The sequence below is a fragment of the Micropterus salmoides genome, unplaced genomic scaffold, assembly GCF_014851395.1.
Source record: "Micropterus salmoides isolate LMB-PRFRI ecotype aquatic unplaced genomic scaffold, ASM1485139v1 Ms_hic_scaffold_21, whole genome shotgun sequence".
Classification (NCBI taxonomy): domain Eukaryota; kingdom Metazoa; phylum Chordata; class Actinopteri; order Centrarchiformes; family Centrarchidae; genus Micropterus; species Micropterus salmoides.
In genome coordinates this window covers 27,092,728-27,112,787 of record NW_024041262.1, presented here as the reverse complement: position 1 = coordinate 27,112,787, position 20,060 = coordinate 27,092,728, and the positions used below count along the sequence as shown (strand labels likewise).

At 41.3% G+C, this 20,060-nt stretch overlaps 1 protein-coding gene and 2 long non-coding RNA genes across 3 annotated transcripts in view; 1 reads left to right on the top strand and 2 right to left on the bottom strand.

The window, feature by feature from the left end:
• LOC119916553 (prolyl 4-hydroxylase subunit alpha-1-like) overlaps positions 1 to 20,060 on the bottom strand; it is a 68,814-nt gene continuing 48,754 nt past the window's right edge. Inside the window, exons 2-4 of the mRNA XM_038736587.1 lie at positions 1,990 to 2,043; positions 1,659 to 1,724; positions 1 to 1,182 (exon numbers count right to left, since the gene is read on the bottom strand). Coding sequence (XP_038592515.1) covers positions 1,051 to 1,182; positions 1,659 to 1,724; positions 1,990 to 2,043 — 252 coding nt within the window. The 3' untranslated portion in view covers positions 1 to 1,050. The remainder of the gene's footprint in view (positions 1,183 to 1,658; positions 1,725 to 1,989; positions 2,044 to 20,060) is intronic.
• LOC119915908 lies at positions 6,775 to 7,969 on the bottom strand. Its single transcript, XR_005447032.1, has 3 exons — positions 7,857 to 7,969; positions 7,098 to 7,148; positions 6,775 to 6,860 (listed from the first exon to the last, which is right to left on the bottom strand). It is a non-coding gene; the product is annotated as an uncharacterized LOC119915908 (long non-coding RNA).
• The window catches only part of LOC119915918, a 53,812-nt gene continuing 47,714 nt past the window's right edge, over positions 13,963 to 20,060 (top strand). Inside the window, exon 1 of the long non-coding RNA XR_005447049.1 lies at positions 13,963 to 14,251. This is a non-coding gene — a long non-coding RNA (uncharacterized LOC119915918). The remainder of the gene's footprint in view (positions 14,252 to 20,060) is intronic.

Here is a 20,060-nt window from a genome sequence, read left to right as displayed (position 1 = left end):
ACTTTATTTATTCTGATTAGAAACACATACTATAGAACATTTATTCTTTAAACAGTCATTTCTGTATCACACATAAACAGGAGTGCAGCTCAGACATTTCTCTGCATGAAATGAAGTTGTGTATTAGGCGGACATGTTTTCTGCAGCAGTGAAGCAGATCTGAGGTCAGAGACTCTGTGAGGGAGTGATGATGGACAGGTGACCAGCTGCACCTTTAAACTGTGAGTTAAAACAACACTCACATGTCCACATGTACATAAGTAAAGTTTTAAGGTACTTGTACTTCAGTGTTAACGTAGTATTTCTAGACCGTGCTATATTAAGGGTTTAATTTAGAAATATTTATTGTATTTATTTATTTAGAAGAACATGACTCTTTCAGTTATTGTTTATTATGTGGAACTTCAGGGGTTCATCCCAACTTCGGGATGAATGAATGTATAAATGAATGAATTCTCATATGTCATGGTGTTTACTGAAGGATTTAAGGTAATAAACATACAAAACTACATCACATGTTCTTCATTTGTTTCATTTCCAGATTCAGTGTTTGTTAATGAAATTAAGGGCGATCTGCACACTTTAAGGCATATATTGTGTAAACTATTCAAAATGGACCAAATCATCCCTGAACTGAACACTGAAAAGAGCCTGATAAAAATGATAAAAATTAAAGTTATGCTTTCATGTTTCATGCTTTCATTTACAGGAGTTTTTAACCCTTAAACTGAGCAGTTAAACTATCAACACATTTACATGTTAGAATCCATTAATCAGTAAACTTTACCGCCCACGTTTATGATTTATGAGCAGCAGATAATAAACTGACAATTTAACACCGTTGTGATCATTTAAAATATATCTTCATGTTTTATATGAAGTATTAAATATATTAAGTATTATATTTATTAATGAAGTGTAATCTGTTTATAAATAGAACCAGGTAGGTTTAAATTAGCTCAGAAACATTTGAGCAGATTGTAGTTATCGTCCTCATGTAGTTGATCAACATTTCATGAGTTTTTTTCTATGTATATTGTACAATTACAATCAATTACTGATCTTTACCCTGTCAGAGGCTTGATGGAGCTGCAGCACTAAAGTGAACTGTACCTTTTTGGGCCGGACAGAAGCTCCAACATCAGTGAAGACGGTGGCGCCCCCTGCCTGTACGTCACTCATCTGCAGCATGAAGGAGGAGACAGATTAACCCTTGCAGTCAGTTTGGCACATTTTCTCTCTCACAATAATCAGTGCTGTCTGAAAGTGAAGATTTATTTCTATAATAAATTCTATAAACATGAAGATTTTAGGTTCGCCTCGAAAGAAAATGTTTTTATTATAAGATGTGACGTCTCATCTCAGACGTCTGAGCAGCTTCATAATCAAATAAAAACAGGAGAGAACTGATAAAGTAGAACAAATAAATATTTACTCAGTTTTTACTGTCTCTGACTTTATGACTTAATGGGGTCAAAGGTCAACTACAGTAAGGTGAAGAGTTCACTTAGTATACGTGACTAAGTGTGACGGATCATTTTGTTCACAATGACTGAGATGTTGACTGACAGCTAGACAGACCAAACAGTGGGCGGGGCGGGCGGCGGCGTTCTGCTCATAGCTACTAAGATAAGAAACATTGTGTGCGGGTTACTGACGTAAAGCAGCCAGGTGGCGATTCTGTTTCCTGTCCCCAACTCTTCAAACACATCCGGTTCATCTTTCTGAAAGATCACAACAGTGAAATCAATCAATACTCCAACTTCATCAGAGATATTATCCTGCACCGAGTGTATTTGGTGCTGATACTTTTGTACTTTTACTAAGAACAGAGTACTTCTACACTGTAGTATTACTACTTCCTCTGAAGTAAAAGAGCTGAGTACTTCGTCTTCTCTTCTTTCTGCCAAAACTAATCAACACTTCAGAGACAAACACAGAAGCATCATTTCAGAGCCTCCTGCTGCTGAGAGGGAAACGTCCATTTACCCGTCCGAAGTCAAAGTGAGGCTCGTACTGTCCTCCCACGCCGTAGTTGGCCACCTGCGTCCACAAACACACAGAAATAACATTTAAAGAGATAAAGGAGAAACATGCAAATGAAAAGTCTGTTTGAATCTTGTGTTGATCTGGATTCTTTAATTCAATTAAATTCAAATTAGCTTTGTTGGCATGAATGTGTAAGAACAATATGGTCAAAGCATCATACAAACTACATAAGAACAATAAACATCATACATTTCATTAAACAAGTAATTAAAGCGTGTGTGTTAAAAAAAAATTTTTTTTTAATTTTTTTATAAATAAATCAATGAAAAGGTAACGTGTGTGTTATTATAATAATATATTAAAAATTTAAATAAATAAATAAACGAAAAGGTAACGTGTGTGTGTGTTATTATAATAATATATTAGAAAATTTAATAAATAAATCAATGAAAAGGTAACGTGTGTGTGTTATTATAATAATATATTAGAAAATTTAATAAATAAATCAATGAAAAGGTAACGTGTGTGTGTTATTATAATAATATATTAAAAATTTAAATAAATCAATGAAAAGGTAACGTGTGTGTGTTAGTATAATAATATATAAAAATGTAAATAAATAAATCAATGAAAAGGTAACGTGTGTTATTATAATAATATAAAAAATTTAAATAAATCAATGAAAAATTTAGATTTAAATAATAATAATTTTTAAAAAAAGAAATCATTATCAAATGTGAAATTTGTGTTTAGAAGCTGCAGATCTTTTGATGATTCACAGATCATCTGATTTTAAAGTTTGAACTGCCCCCCTGATCTGAACCCGAGTGGGTGTTTGTTGTTAGACTTCTGTGCTAGTCATGGATTGTCTATAACGAACACCATGTTCGACCATGTTAACAGAGCACCCTAGGCTGAAGATCAATGATCGATTTTGTAATCATTTCATCTGATTTGAGGCCGCATTTTTCGCACACTCGGGTGAAGAGAGGGGCAGAGCTGTCAACTGATCACCATCTGGTGGTGAGTTGGGTCAGGGGGTGGGGGAAGACTCTGGACAGATCTGGTAAGCCCAAACGAGTAGTGCGGGTGAACTGGGAACGTCTGGAGGAGGCCCCTGTCTGTGAGATCTTCAACTCAAACCTCCGGCGGAGCTTTTCTGGCATCCCTGTGGAGGTTGGGGACATTGAACAGGAGTGGGCAATGTTCAAAACCTCTATTGCTGAAGCTGCAGCGGAAAGCTGTGGTCTCAAGGTTTTAGGTGCCTCAAGGGGCGGTAACCCTCGAACACCGTGGTGGACACCGGTGGTCAGGGAATTTGGGATTTGTTGTCTCGGAGGACTGTCTCGGTTGCAAGGTACCGACGGGCCCGAAGGACTGCAGCCTCTGCTGTGGCAGATGGAAAGCAGCGGGTGTGGGAGAAGTTCGGAGAAGACATGGAGAAGGACTTTCAGTCGGCACCAAAGTGTTTCTGGAGAACTGTCCGCCATCTCAGGAGGGGGAAGCGGGGAACCGTCCAAGCTGTGTACAGTAAGGATGAGACCCTGCTGACCTCAACTGGGGAGGCAATTTGGCGGTGGAAGGAACACTTTGAGGAACTCCTATATCCGACTGACACGCCCTCTTTAGTAGAGACAGAGCTCGAGGCTGATGGGGGATTCTCTTCAATTTCCCTGGAGGTAGTCAAACAACTCCACAGTGGCAAAGCCCCAGGGATTGATGAGATCCGCCCAGAAATGCTAAAAGCTTTGGGTGTGGAGGGGCTGTCTTGGATGACTTGTCTCTTTAACATTGCGTGGAAGTCAGGTACAGTGCCCAAGGAGTGGCAGACTGGGGTGGTGGTTCCCCTGTTCAAAAAGGGGGACCAGAGAGTGTGTGCCAATTACAGGGGTATCACACTTCTCAGCCTCCCCGGTAAAGTCTATTCCAGGGTGCTAGAACGGAGGGTTCGGCCGATTGTCAAACCTCAGATTGAAGAGGAACAATGCGGTTTTCGTCCCGGTCGTGGAACAACTGACCAGCTCTTTACTCTCACAAGGATCCTGGAGTGGGCTTGGGAGTATGCCCATCCAGTCTACATGTGCTTTGTAGATCTGGAGAAGGCGTATGACCGGGTCCTCCGGGAGATACTGTGGGAGGTGCTGCGGGATTATGGGGTGAGGGGGGCCCTTCTCAGGGCTATCCAATCCCTGTACATCCAAAGCGAGAGCTGTGTCCGAGTACTCGGCAGTAAGTCGGACTCTTTCCAGGTGAGGGGGCGGTAATGCACTCGCTTTACCGCACCGTTGTGGCGAAAAGAGAGCTGAGCCGTAAGGCAAAGCTCTCTATCTACCGGTCGATTTTCGCTCCTACCCTCACGTATAGTCATGAAGGCTGGGTCATGACCGAAAGAACGAGATCGCGGGTACAAGTGGCCGAAATGGGTTTCCTCAGGCGGGTGGCTGGTGTCTCCCTTAGAGATAGGGTGAGAAGCCCGGCCATCCGCGAGGAGCTCAGAGTAGAGCCGCTGCTCCTTCGCGTTGAAAGGAGCCAGTTGAGGTGGTTTGGGCATCTGGTAAGGATGCCTCCTGGACGCCACCCAAGGGAGTTGTTCCAGGCACATCCAGCTGGGAGGAGGCCTCAGGGAAGACCCAGGACTAGGTGGAGAGATTATATCTCCACACTGGGAACGCCTCGGGATCCCCCAGTCAGAGCTGGTTAACGCGGCTTGGGAAAGAAAAGTTTGGGGTTCCCTGCTGGAGCGGCTCCCCCCACGACCCGGTCCCGGATAAGCAGATGAAGATGGATGGATGGATGGATAGTTGCCTTTACATCCAAATGTGTCTGAGGGTGAACTGATAAACAGCAACCCATTGATGATTATCACTATTGAATGTTCATTCGTTGTAGACATTGACAACTAATTTCAAGATGTATCTGGGGTGTAGCTCAACAGGGCTGGTGATGGGGATGGCCCAATGGATAAGACGCATGCTTTTGTTGTGAGAGACCCGGGTTCAATCCCCCACTGTGACCCATCCACCATTTTTTTTAATTTATGTGGTAGTTGTCCACAACCCAAATCAGAAATTAAGGAGAAATGTGTTTTTACAACACCTCAAGAAGACTTCATATCAGAAAGGAAGTTATTTCAATGTACAACTGCAGTATTTCAATCCCAAAATCGATACAGTAAAAAAGAGTTATCCTGAACGCAAAATGTGATAGCCTAGCCTAGTCATTTTCAGGAATATTTTCATGTTTTTCCAGGAAACCACAATTAAAGAATGAAGTATTTTCCCTAAAGGTTTTCACTTTTAATAAACACATGTAACATATTTTATACTTCTATACCCTATCTGACAACACTGTAGGTCAGAGGGTCCACTCAACTTCCTTCAGTGAACTTCCTTCTGTTCACTGAAGGAAGCCATCTCTTGTGTGAAGAGCAAGGCTTGTTGATGTGTGAGGTTAGACTCGACCTCTGTCGTTGTGACTGATCCACCAATAGGCAAGAAGTTGACCCCTTGAGCCACAGCCCCTCCTCATTTGCATAATGAGGCAGAAATGCATAGAGAAATGTAAAAAGGAGAGACAGGAATAAATACCATTGAGGAAATAAATAGGGTAGAAATGCAAAGGAAGAATAATATTCTTCTAATGAAGAAAAAAAATATTAAATCATACACATAAACAAATACATTTAAAAAAGTAATTAATTAGTAAAGTAATTAAAGTAATTAATAAATAAAGTTGAAGATTATAACAGACAACAAATAAATAAGATAATTAATACAAAGCTGAATAAATAAAGAAGCAAATTAAAATAGATATATTTATTTATATCTCACTGTATAATTTAATTACTGCCTACATTTATTTATTTACTGTATTTTCTTGTGCATTTAATCAGATGGTTATTTATTTATTGAGCATTTATTTATTTCTGTATTTATTTCTGAATCTGACAGCTAAAGACTGCTGGGAGGCTTGTAGGTGTCAGAACTACAAGTCAGCCACAAGATGGAGACAAATACCGTGTGTTGAAATGGATGCTCTATAACAAATTTTGGTAGCACTTTATAATAACTACACACTATAAAGCATTATTTAAGTATTAGTAAATACGGAATTCATCATTTATAAAGCATTGTTCATACATTAATACACATTAGTAAGTCATTCATAAACACAGTTATAGATAGAAGTAGATATAAATAGAAAAACTAAATAGATACATTATATACATTATATCAAATAAAATAAAATAAAACAAAAGCTATGTAATTCTACTGAAAACTCAAACTTACAGCACCAGCAGTTCACATACAGTACCCACAACTAGCAACTAACTAACTAACTAACTAACATGAACTGAGCAACTGTGCAAAACCATCTCAAGCTGAGTGACAGTGGTGTGATTAGTAGCAGCAAAGTCAGCAGATTATTGTATTCATAAGAGTAATATGATGCCGTTCCAGAGCATGGAGCGATCTTTGTTAAACATGGAGAAAAGAAAAAGGACTGCTGTTGTTGGTGCTGCCAGGGGGGGTGGGGGGGTGGGAGTAAAATCGGCCCCTGATGCCTCCTCTCTCCAAGGCTGTGATTGGTTGGGTTCATAGGTACTCACAGCAAGAGTTTGTGCCTCTACAGCATGATAACCTGATCTGACTCAGTAACTCTGCTTTGATTCCAGCATAAATGTGAAGCTGAGTCCCAGAGAAGGTGAAGTGTACCTGGACAGCAGACCTCTCTCCAAGGGGATAGATGGTGTACACTCCACTGGGGAGGCTCTTGTCTTGTTTGTAGATGTCACTGCAGTCCACCGGTTGGAAGAAATGCTGGCAGCTGGTCAACAGAGGAGCCAGGAGGAGGAAGACGACTGATACCAGCTGGAACAGAGCACATGTTGTCGTTCTGACTGAGCTTTGACTCTTACACACTGTTTTAACAGTTTGGCTTCTAGTTTCATGGCGGTGTGGGCAAAGACACCTCTAAGGTGGAGCTAACTGACAATAATTATCTGCCTGGGTTGTTGCTGTAGCAACCATCTAAGCTACCGATATCACAAGCCTCTTCACAGTTTAACAGGACTTTGAGATCTGTAAAATATCAGTTCACAAACTCACCTTCATTGTCAGATTTCTGCTGAAACTGCTGATGTGGATCCGTCTGATGCTCTGAAAATACAGCAACAATATATTTGTTCCGTCACTGAACTCACATGGAACAGATTATTATGTGAATGCAGAATAAGTAGAATTTAAATTTGGTGTTTAGGTTGTAGCTCCGTCACTCCCCAATACACTAAGCTGGGAGTGACAGTAATAACTTCCCTCACAAAACTGCATTAGATACAAATCATGACACCGACTGTTGAATAGAATTGATCAGGGTTCAAAGTCTTTCTGTGATTTAGAATTGTTATTTCATTGTAATATAGGATTTTTAGAATATTAGAGTCACCTCTCAGTAAAATCAAACACAATTCTGCAGCATCACAAACTACAGACATGTTGACAGACTTCACCGCCATCACTTCATACAACCACAGTCTGCAGCTCTACAGACGCTCTGCAGTCACTCAGGAATCAACACATACTCAACCAAAACTCATCAGTATTTGGGATATCACACATGATTATATATAAGTTCATAAAACAGTTGCATTTTTAATTGAAATGCAATATTTAAATATTGCAAATTATTGCAACATGACTAAATGTTTATGAAGTTCAGCTCAATGTTTTGCTAATTCAGCCATTTTGGTTAAAAAACTGCCCAAAGCCTCTGTGAGATCCTGGAGGAGCTGAGAATAATACTGCACACAGCTGATTTATCAGACATGTGTAATGTCTCCTGGTTGGATGCTTCCTGTCTGAACTCACCTGCAGGTTGAACTGAGGAGACGTTGCGGCTTCACCTTCAGAGGAAACAAACTGCTGTTTCTCCTTCAGTCTGTCACACTCTCACAACTTCACTACTTATATCTACAGAAGGCGCTGTGATGTCACAGCACTCGCACCTCTTAAATTCTCCAGCATTTCCTGTTCTTGTTTAAACATATGATTTGTTGTGTAATATTAAAATGAGCTTGTTATTCTGCCAAAGGCCCTGTAGTACATGATGGTTATGAATGAAATAAAAACATTGAAGAAGACTTTAAAAGGAACATTAAACCTGTAAAAAGTACATCAGGTGACATTAGGAACAATGTGGAGCTTCACACTATTCCCCAGCCTTAACCCAAACCCTGGAGGGATCTGTGATTTCTCAGTTTGGAAGCAGCAGCCTCCCGTTCAGCTCTCCTGTGAGGGAGTTTGTCTTCTGTCTAAAGGCCCGAACACACAAAGTGTCACAGTAAAATGCCATTGCAAACGTTCATCATCATCATTTTACCACAAGTTCAAATTCTGGCTATCAGAACTACTTTGTGTTTCTATTGTATTTCATAAAAGCACTCGGCTGGCAGTGCGTGTTCCGAGTTGTGAGACTCCGGCAAGATGAGGGAGGTGATGCTTGGTGCTCAAACACAGTCAAGATGGACACGGGTGGATGGATGGATATGTGTATGTGCAGTAAATAACCTTTGTATATAAATAACTGTATATATTTTTAAGTTAATTAAATTTTATATGTTACCATATTTTAATACACGTTTAATTTTCTGTTAAGTTCTCTGTGTGTAGCATGAAGGGACTGCAAACTACAGACTTTCACAAAGTGCTGTATAATTATAAATGTATAATGATAAATAATCTACCTTGTACCTTGTATCTATCTAAAGAAACGTCATTCCATGAGTGGCTACTCTCTGCTGTCTCAGATGACTCCATCTTTTGTCCTGTGTCAGCCACCGTAGCTATGCTACAATTTTGATAAGGGGGAGACTTAGCTGATGGTTACAATTCGCAACGTGACCACTAGATGTCACCACAATGTACACACTGAACCTTTAAGTTAACATTAAGTGACTGTCCTGATACCAAATTAAGCTTACAAAGCTAAAACTACAAAAGTAACTTACTGTTAGCTAACTGTTACACTGCAACATTTATTTCTGTAAATAATGTGTGACTTAACAAGTAAATAAGCAACATATGAATATTTCACTATAAATGCAATTAAAAACAAAATTGTGAAGACCCTACATGAATTGGATGAGAAGGAGCTGTAGCAACTTGCCCAGAAAAGGGAAACCTGAGCGCCGTCCTACAGCCATTAGAGGGGACCCGCCGACGAGCATCTGATGGCCAGGCCTTGACTCACGCATCCCGGGCGAAGGTGAGGACATGGAAAGTGCGCCTTGTTCAAAGTCTCCATTATAAAGGTGGCTTCCTGTCAGCAGCAATCTAAGAACCTGATGGTTGACCCCAGCGGGGAAGGAAGCCGCCAAGCAGAAGAAGGAGGCCTTTCGACTGGCCTCAAGAAAGTTCTGGCCTGCCATTCGATGACTCAGGAAGCACAAACAGGGCTTGGCTCAGGCTGTGCTCAGCCGGGGATGGATGAGAACTGCTGACCTCGACTCGAGATATTGTTAAGCGATGAAAGAGCAGTTTGAGGAGCTCCTGAACCCGACCAACACGTCCTCTGGGGAGGAGGCAAAGTCTGAAGACGCCAGGAAGTTGGTACCATATTCCTGGTAGAGGGAGTCAAGCAACTTCTTGGCGGCAAAACGCTGGTTTGTGGATGAGATTTGGACTGAGATGCTAAAGGCTTTGGACATTGTTTGGCTGAGCAATGTAGATTCTGTCCTGGCTGTGGAACAGTGGACTAGGTACGAGCCATCCAGTCCTTGTATAACCAAAGTAACAGCTGTCTATGAAGATTCTCAGTCATCCAGGTCATAGTTATCCAACGAAGGTTAAAGTCAAGGGCAACTGGACTTGGTTGAAGATACTGGAAGACGTTTCGTCCCTCATCCAAAGGAGATCCTTTGGATGAGGGACGAAACGTCTTGACTTTTAAATTTACTGTGAAATACCATTGAAACATAACTATAGATCACCCACACACAAGCACTGTGTCATTGTTCATACAATCATTAAATATTGTAGAACAAAATAGGTGATACAGGTTTCATTATGGTACTACATGTACAGTAAATACATCTCTGTAAAAGTACTGCAGTAGTAGAGAGAATACTACAGACACAGTGGAATCATTGAACAAAGTTTGTAATATATTGATGCAAAACACTACAGTACAATCACAACATAGGTTTATTTGAATCAAAACAAAATTAATTGATGATCTAAGCAAGTGTTCCTCAACTTACTTGCTTGTACTATAAGAAACAAAACAGGAGTGATTACTTTACTTCTACATTGTCATCAACTCTGTGTTGTGGATTTGGCCACAGGTTCTCATCTACATCACAATGGATGTTTTCATTAGCCAAACATTTTGGAAAAAAACTTCGGGCATGGCGAATCCAGGCCTGACACTGGTCTGCTGTGATGTCATTGCAGGCGTCATCCATGGCCTGGAGAAGAGTGACTTGTTCATGAGGGTGCCTGTCATGAACCTTCCATCTCCATGCGGAGAAAAAGGGAAGCTCTACAAACCTGATGGAGCTCATCAAGAAAGGTGACAAGGAGAGCTGCATTATATGGTCCAATATGAGGTCTGCGTCCCGCCACACCTCTCAAACGAGGCCCACGACCACCTCTCAGAAGGGGTGCCTGTCCCCTGCCATTCCTTTGACTTGTCTTCCTCCCACCACTGCTTGACCTCCACTGTGACCTGTATCACCTGCTGGCTCCCTGTTACGTATCACTATGCTCTTGCAATTGGATCCCAATCAACTCTTTATATACTCATTCCACAATGTGCACTCAATCATCAGGAACGAGTTGGCAGAATTGGACAAGCAATTTCCCATGATGCACTGAGCTCCTCTCTCCTCTACTTTCTCTCCATCTGTATGCAACCTCATCCCATTATTGCATGTTACTAACACAACTAACTAACTATGTTACTAACTACCCTTTCTGGTAGTCTTGTGCTTTCTCGTCCCTCTCCTCTCTCCTCCTATCACTTCCTGCAGGTGTTTCTGGCTCTGGAGCTGTGGAGTCTGAATCTGTGGCTGCGGGTCACCTGCTGCCCCCGTGTTCCTGCTCGACACCCTCTGCTGCAACGACTATTGTTACTAGTCCTATTGTTATTATAATCATTAACATTACAACTGTTACCATTAACACTACTATAAATATCTGTACCATTTTTCATTTAGTCTATAGCAACATCACCTTCACTGTGTGTACCTCTGTGTGTATACTGTGTAGGCTGCCTCCCTCCCCTTTCTCTCTCCTTACATCCCTCCCTCTCTCTCTCTCTCTCTCTCTCTCTCTCCCCTTCACCCCAACCGGTCGAGGCAGATGGCCGCCCACCCTGAGCCATGGTTCTGCTCGAGGTTTCTGCCTCTTAAAAGGAAGTTTTTCCTTGCTTCTGTCGCCTAGTGCTGCTCTTGGTGGGAACTGTTGGGCCTCTGTAAATAGCATCATAAAGTACGGTCTAGACCTGCTCTTTTATGAAAAGCGCTGTGAGATAACTGTTGTTGTGATTTGGCGCTATATAAATAAAATTGAATTGAATTGAATTGAATTACAAGGGCCTGCATCTATACAGTGCAGTACTGTCAATACTGTAAATAGTCTGAAAAAGTTTTATGTGTAGTGTATCCAAGCAATTGAGAAAAGGGTTAAAGTTTTGAAAAATGTGCATTTTGATCATCGGTTGTGAGTTTTGTGTCTAGAGTTGTGAAAAAGCTGTAAAAGAGATTGCAGCAGGGACGTCACTAAGATTGAAACACAGGGGGGGCTTAGCCCCCAGGGGATGCGTAACTTGCGCTTGCAAAATCTTTGCACTCACATCTTTTGTTACTGTATTAGAACTACACTTATGTCAGCAACCAGTGAAGAAGCCAAGATGTTAACAAATAAAAAGCAAGAGACATACTTTGTTCTTCCATTTCTCCTCTGTTGAACAAAATGTGCTGTAATGTTACATGGGCGTCTGGAGCAAAAGAAATGTGGGTGTGTCCTCCTCCAGGATTATATATATATATATATATATATATAAATTTTGTTTTATAAAAATCGTCATTGCTTATTACTTATATGCTATTTTAAAGCTGCTAAGTTCAATGTTGCTCTAAACTGCTTTTTGTTGTATTTTGTATACAATGACAATAGAGTCTCTATCATGAATCCTGAAATCTGTTAGTTGGGGGGTTCCTCCCCCCCCGAAGATTTAGAGCATTAAACACTTGATTTCCTACATTCTTGGGATTTGTTTGCACCAATTTATGGTGAAATGTTTTTATTTATGTAAAGGGAAACACAAAATTCAGGTGGCAGGTGACAGTTCAAAATCTAAAACTCAACAGAACTTCAGTCGGTGCAGCTCTCAGTCATTCTGTGGTGCTTTCAGATATGTTTCTCCTGTAGATCAACTTTCTCATGTAATATCATCCCTGCTGAGTCAACACACATTGAAAAAACAATAAGTCTGTCCAGTCCATTTCTGAATCAGATTTGGCACTGGTACCACAGCTAGCTTCTCTCATTGACCAGGATTCAAAGAGCTGCAAACTCTGGTTGATTAATGTTAATATTACTGTAGCTAGCTAGCCTAGCAAAAATATCAGATAACTCTGTTATAAGTGTTATGTTGTTAACTATTTTAACAACATAGTGTAAGTGTAACTGTAATTCAATGCTGCAACAAAGACTACATGATGCCTTTAAAAGCATCAGGCAAACAAATGATGAACTTTCCCTTAAAAAGCGGTTTTAATGACAGTACGTGAGCATGACGACTCTGAAAGGTGAACAAACAGAGGCGCTGAATTTCAGTGAGTGGGTCCAATATCATTGTTCCTAAAAAGTGGGACAGTCCCACCCACATACAATGGTTCCCATGTAATGTTATAAAAAATATAAATATAGTATATATCTATCTATCATGTTAGCTTTTAGAAACATCAACGCTGCAGGGGGGGAATTCACTTAGACCAGACTGAGTTCTTCTGTAGGCTGTGACATAAATGCTACCCAGTTGCTCATGTAAATGTGTAATATCTCTATTAGATAAGTCGGAGATCGTAGGAATACTATTTAATTACACTAATTACTGTTACTGCACTGTGGATTGGTTCAATCATGGTTTCAGCCCCCCTAAAATAGGCCTAACAACATCCATGGATTGCAGAGACTCCAACAATAAAAAAGGTATTAAGGTAGACATGGGAACATTTGTAGTTGTGTTTAAAAATGATAACTGCCACCTCCACTGCCTGAAAGTCAAGAATAATTAAAACAGTAGTAATTAAGAGACATGCCTCAGTTAGTGGGGAAAAAATTAATAATTGTTAGTTATAATAACATCTTATATCTTTTACATATAAAGGACTTGTTTAAAGGGACCTCACATTAAGTAGACTAAAGAAATAATGAAAATCTATCAACACCAGCCACAGAGCCCCAGAGCATTATTCAGAGTAACTCTGTTTCTGGACAGACGTGTTGTTTTTTAAAGCTCCACAGAGCTGCAGAGTTTGGTGATAACTGGGATCAGAACATAGACTGTATATAAATGTGAATGTAATGTTTATACAGTCAGTGGTTCAGAACAACCAGAGACAGTTTCACCTCACAGTCATTTCATCCAGTGTATTAAAAGCATATTTAAAAGATGAAACAAATTTGTTTTCTACTTTAAACATTTCATTCATTTCACAATCATCACATCCTACAAAAACATAGTGTTGTGTCAGAAGGAATGAGTTTGCTCTGAAGAGGAACAGGAACTACTTCTGGGTTTGACTGAAGGTTAAACACAGATAAGATCGCATCACTCAATAAAAAAACTTGAACATTCAGCCTTGTTGCTGTTTTGCATGTTTGATTGTTTTTTTCTCTGTTAAGCATCGTTTCTTCTTCTGGTGTAAAGTGCAGGTCATACCAACAGATTTGCCCGAAACATGCTTTGTTGGAATAAATGAAACTAAATACACAGTGATGCAGGAGCTGCAGTCCTGTATTGTGAATCAAAGCCTATCATCAGTGTCTACTGTCTGCAGAGCGAGTTGTTGTAGCAGTAGGATCCTCTGCCAGCTGAAGTTCCTGTCCTGGTGTTAAAAGAGAGATCAGCTGCTGATAATCTGCTGTGTGTTGGTCCTGGAGAACTACTGCACAGGACGGATCTTCATGATGATGAAGCAGATCTGAGGTCTGTGAGGCAGTGATGATGGACAGGTGACCAGCTGCACCTTTAAACTGTGAGTTAAAACAACACTCACATGTCCACATGTACATAAGTAAAGTTTTAATAATAATAATAATAATAATCAAACAAAAACAAGTTACAAAGTGCTTTAACAAGTGTAAAGACAATAATACAAAAACAATACAAGATAAAAGCATGAAAACATTGAAAAGACTAAAATACACGTTTAAGATAAATATAAAATTAGTAAAATAGAATAAAATAAAAGGGATAAAATAAAGTCAAATAAGATCGGGAAGGGCTCTCCTATAAAAGTATGTTTTAAGAAGGGACTTAAAAGAGTTCACTGACTCAGCCAACCTGATTTCCTCGGGCAGTAATTCCAGAGCCTCGGGGCCCTGACAGCAAACGCTCTGTCCCCTTTAGTTTTCAGTCGAGACTCTGGAACAGACAACAGACCTCTGCCCGAGGATCTCAAGGTACGTGCTGGTGCGTATGGGACTAAAAGGTCAGAAATATAACAAGGCGAGAGGCCATGAAGAACTTTAAAAGTGATCAATAAAAATTTAAAGTCTATTCTAAAACATACTGGGAGCCAGTGTAATGAAGCTAAAATAGGAGTAATGTGGTCATATTTCTTTGTCCTGGTTAAAAGCCTGGCAGCTGAGTTCTGGACAGTCTGGTGTCGATCAATAGATTTTTGGGTTAAACAGGTGAAAAGGCTGTTGCAATAATCCAGGGGCAAAATGGTCTCGGTGTCCTTAAAAGTTAACATAGATCGAATTTTTGCTATATTTCTAAGTTGATAAAAACATGATTGAACAAGCTTTGTGGTGTGCTGCTCGAAATTTAAATTGCTATCAAACCAGACACCAAGGTTCTTTGCCACAGGCTTAATGTGATTTACTAGGGAACCAACAGATTGCAGTATTTGATTTGCCATCTGCTGAGACCCGATGACCAGGATTTCTGTTTTGTCTGAGTTCAGTTGGAGGAAATTATTTGACATCTATTTTTTAACTTCACAAAGGCAGTTGTTAAGTGAACTCAGCATTCCAGGGTCTGTGGATCTGACGGGCAAGTAGGTTTGTGTGTCATCAGCATAAATATGAAAAGAAATACCATGTTTATGGATAATATGTCCAAGGGGAAGCAGATACAAGGAAAACAAAATGGGTCCAAAGACCGACCCCTGAGGCACACCATATTTAACTGGACAGAATGAAGAGACATAGTTGTTCACAGACACGCAAAACTTCCTATTTAACAGGTAGGATGAAAACCATTCTAGGGCAGTACCAGAGATCCCCACCCAGTGCCTCAGTCTGTCTAACATGATGTTGTGATCAATGGTGTCAAAAGCAGCGCTAAGGTCCAGGAGTACCAGGACTGAGCACATGCCTTCATCAGCAGACATTAAAAGGTCATTGGTGACTTTAAGCAGGGCAGTCTCAGTGCTGTGGTACTTCCTAAAACCAGACTGAAACTTATCAAATAATTTGTTATTTTCCAGTACAGTGAGCAGCTGTTTGGACACAATTCTTTCTAGAATCTTTGCAATAAAAGGCAGTTTTGAAATTGGTCTAAAATTATGTGGGAGGGAGGGATCTAAGCCAGGTTTCTTTAAAAGTGGGTTCACGCAAGCCGTTTTAAAATAATCATGGACACAACCAGTAGATAGGGAGCTGTTGAAAACAGAGATCAAATGGGGCCCAACAGAATCTATTACTTTCAGTAAAAACTTTGTAGGTATTACATCAAGTGGGCTGGAGGACACTCTCATTTGTGATACTGTTTTTAAAAGCTCAGACAAGTCGATGGGATAAAACTGGTTAAAACTCTCTTGTTGCTGGTGAGGAACCTCTGAGTAAGAGGCCGCAGGGGTAATAGAGGCTCTGATTGACACCACCTTATTGGTAAAATATGATAAAAACAATTCACAGTCATCATTACTTCCAGCTGAGGCACAAGGAGGGGTTGGGTTTACCAGCTGATCCACAGTCTTAAACAGAAACCTGGGATTGTGTTTATGTGTAGTAATGAGTTCAGAAAAATAGTGTGTTCTCGCATCCTTAACCATGTTATTGTAGTTAATTAATAAATCCTTCAGACTGAGGTAATGGACTTGGAGACTGGATTTTTTCCATCTGCGCTCTGCTTTCCAGCATTCCCTTTTTAGGCTGCGAATCCAGGGTTGCTTACTAGCTTTAGACGTAGGCCTAACCTTTAGAGGAGCAGTAATATTTAGTGACGACAAGCAGATATGATTGAAGTGATCGACCAGATTGTTGGTGTTGGAATCAGGCAGGTGTTGGCTTTGGCTCTGAAAGAATGCGCAAAACTTTGAAACACTTTGTTCATTAAAGATGCGAGAACACACGGAGCTTGGTGAGGCGGCATGAGTAACAGGCGAATTGCAGCTAAAAACTATACATCTGTGGTCAGATATGGTCATGTCCACTAATTCCACAGAGGAAATGCTGACACCCAGGGTAAAAACCAAGTCCAGTGTATGACCACGGTTATGTGTTTGCCCTTTGACATGTTGTTTGAATTTAAGAAGTGGCCATATTTAAAAAGTCAGCTGCATTAACATTGGTGGGGTCATCAACATGAATATTAAAATCGCCATAAAGAACAATTCTGTCATAATTTAAAACCAGAGTAGATGAAAATTCAGGAAGTTCTGATAAAAATCCTCCAGGCGGTTTTGGGCGGCGATAAATTATAACAAATATGACAGGTTGCAGCCCTCCAAGTTTAAGAGTGAGAACTTCAAAGGAGTTAAATTCATCACAGCGTACTTGATGACATTTAAAATTCTTCCTATACACGCTCACTAGCCCACCACCACGACCACTGACCCTCTTTTGACTTTTGACTAAAACAATCATATTGAGGCGGACACAGTTCAGCTAGCTGGCTATAGTCATTCATTTGCAACCATGATTCAGTTAAAAACATAAAATCTAGATTTGCAGACAAGATAAAATCATTTAAGATAAAAGTCTTACTTGAAAGTGATCTCACATTGAAGAGAGCCATTTTAAATGAGATTGTTGTGGGTGCTGGAGTTGGTGCAGTTGTCCTAATCCTTAAGAGATTACAATTATTTATTATTTCTGTGTGGGATGTGCACATTTCGGTTTACTGGTCTATGCGTGATGATGACAGGAATAGAAGTCTTTGGAACAGCGCTGGGAGCAGACGGCTTTACATGCCAGCCGGTGGTTGTTAGTGGCAGTGAGGCAGAGTTCTGTTCAGTGACCGGTGGTGTATCCAGGTGTGCTGCATGAATGATTAGTCATTCACGTAAGTCATGTGTGGACCGCACCACATGCTGTATGTGAGCAACTAACATTTCTGAGCCCTGCTTGTTTGGGTGAAATCCGTCTGTCTTAAAAAGAGACATTCTTTGCCAGAAAATATTAAAATTATTCACACAACTCACCATGTGTGTTATGTGGATAATTTTAATATTTTATATATCCACAGGCAAACCTATTGCTCATCACAAACTGGTTGCTGACCTACTTGATGCTGTGCTGTTGCCCAAAATGATTGCTGTGTGTAAATGTGACGCCCACACTAACAAACTTGATCCTATCTCACAGGGAAATGCCAGAGCTGACCTTGCAGCAAAGGCTGCAGCGAAACACACTAACTACCCAATGTACTGTTTTAACTGACTCTACAGTGACCCCTACAGCTGACTTACAGGAGTTACAAGCGAGAGCTAGTCCACAGGAAAGAGCTGTTTGGAAGACAGCCGGCTGTACATTTTCTGACAAAGTGTGGTATGGGCCTGATGGGAAGCCATGCCTGCCTAAATATCTCTTTCCTTATTATGCTAAGTTGACAAACGGTAAAGACCATATATCAAAACGGAGATACGCAGATATGTTCTCTAAATGGGTAGAGGCATTTCCAACATCTAAACAGGACGCAGCAGCAGTTGCGAAAGCTTTGTTAAGCCAGATCATTCCTCGCTGGGGGATCCCAGCTAAGATCTCCAGTGATAACGGCACACCTTTCATCAGCGCAGCATTGAAAAGTGTAGGGGAATATATGGGGATTGATCTGAGGCAACATTGTGCTTATCATCCAGCTTGTTAAATGCTGTGAAGAAACAGGTTTAACATGGACAAAAGCCTTGCCGATCGTTTTAATGCACATGAGAAGCAGGATGAGGGGCAGAGGGGGTCTCAGTCCTTTTGAAGTCCTATTTGGCAGACCATTGAACACGGGAATTGGGCCAGTAAAAAGACAACTCCCTGACACCAGCCAATGTGAGGATGAAATGTTGAGATATTGTGCTAATTTGTCCCCTGTGCTTTCTAAAATTCACATGCAGGTCAAAAATTCCATCCCAAAGGCCGCAGAAAAGAAAGGATTTCAGGAGAAAGAACTGGCGGGCTCGCAGGTGGACTGGGCCATTTCAGATACTGCTAACAACAGAAACAGCAGTAAAAGTGGCTGAAAGAGCAACTTGGATTCACGCCACCCACTGCAAACAAGTGCCAAAGCAACCAAAAGGCCTCAAACCAGGTGAAGATGGAGATCAGTGAGTGAGCTGAGCTTTCCCCTGCCTTGTGTTCCTAGGGAGGGAGGGGAGTGGAGGTCTCTGAGACCACCTAGAACCACTAATCTCCCAAACACTCACCGTGGGCACACTGATTGCAGGGGTAGGCAAGGTGACACAACTGATAAGATATGATGCCAGAGATCACCAGATGGATCCGGAGAGGTGACAGACCGAGAGAAAACGGAGGCGTTGTTCTGCTCACTGTCATCATCATCCTGTCATCATCCAAACATGAAAACAACAAACTTAGGCCTGACTGAGGGAAAGATCCAGGCCGAAGAGGAGGAGTCGCACATCCTCCCAGACAGCCCAGCTGGGCTGAAAGACTATGCATGGTATGCAACCATGATGACCACTTCAAGAAAAGTGACCAATCTGAGCTGTTATCTGTGTGCACAGCTCCCTCATGGAGTGGGGAACTCCATACCACTGAAACCCTGACCATTAAATGTTTCAGAGACTCTAGGAGCCCTGTTAACCTTCACTCAAGGGTTTCCCAGGGTTGGCCAAGAAGTTAAGGATATGACCAAGGCACTTGAACTGTGTAACATCAGCATGGTCAACTTTGGGGCCTCCACAATCCGATTCTGGAACACATCTCAGATAATGGAGCAGAAAATCTACAAGCCCATCATGACAACGAATCCAACAGCCCAAACCGGAGCAGTGTGTTTCACCAGACAATGTCTCACACCAAGAGATCGTTTCAATAGGAACATCATCATGTAAGCAGACGATTATAGCAACCTGCGGCACCAAATGGGATAATTGAGCCAAGAAGGAGTGCAGGAGGGAGCAGCTGTACCTTGCACCACTGAACCTGACAGACACCATAAGCTTGCACCGCCCAGAGAGCGACAACCCGGTTTTCACAATTCCTTCTTCTGATGGCTATGGAGCGCTGAGACAACACGTGTGAGTTTGTGGGCAACATGTGTATCAAATCTTGAGACCTGGATGGTGTGGGACGTGTTATCTAGCCCAACTGATGACATCTATGACGTCACTATCCTCCCCACTCTGAGCCGTTTCCACACTCACTACGCCCACTACTATGTGCCTCACAGAGCCAGATGCTCAAACACCAGAGTTCTGCCGGCGGAGAAAGGTATTGGGGGTTTTCTCCCCTGGTGGGGGACTGTGAACAATGCACATAAGATAGATGGACTGGCTATTGAACTGGAGAACCTGACAGCCTTTGTGGAAGTAGGTTTTTCCACCCTCACGCCCACTGTACAGGGCCTCAGAAATGTGGCTCTGCAGAACAGAATGGCCT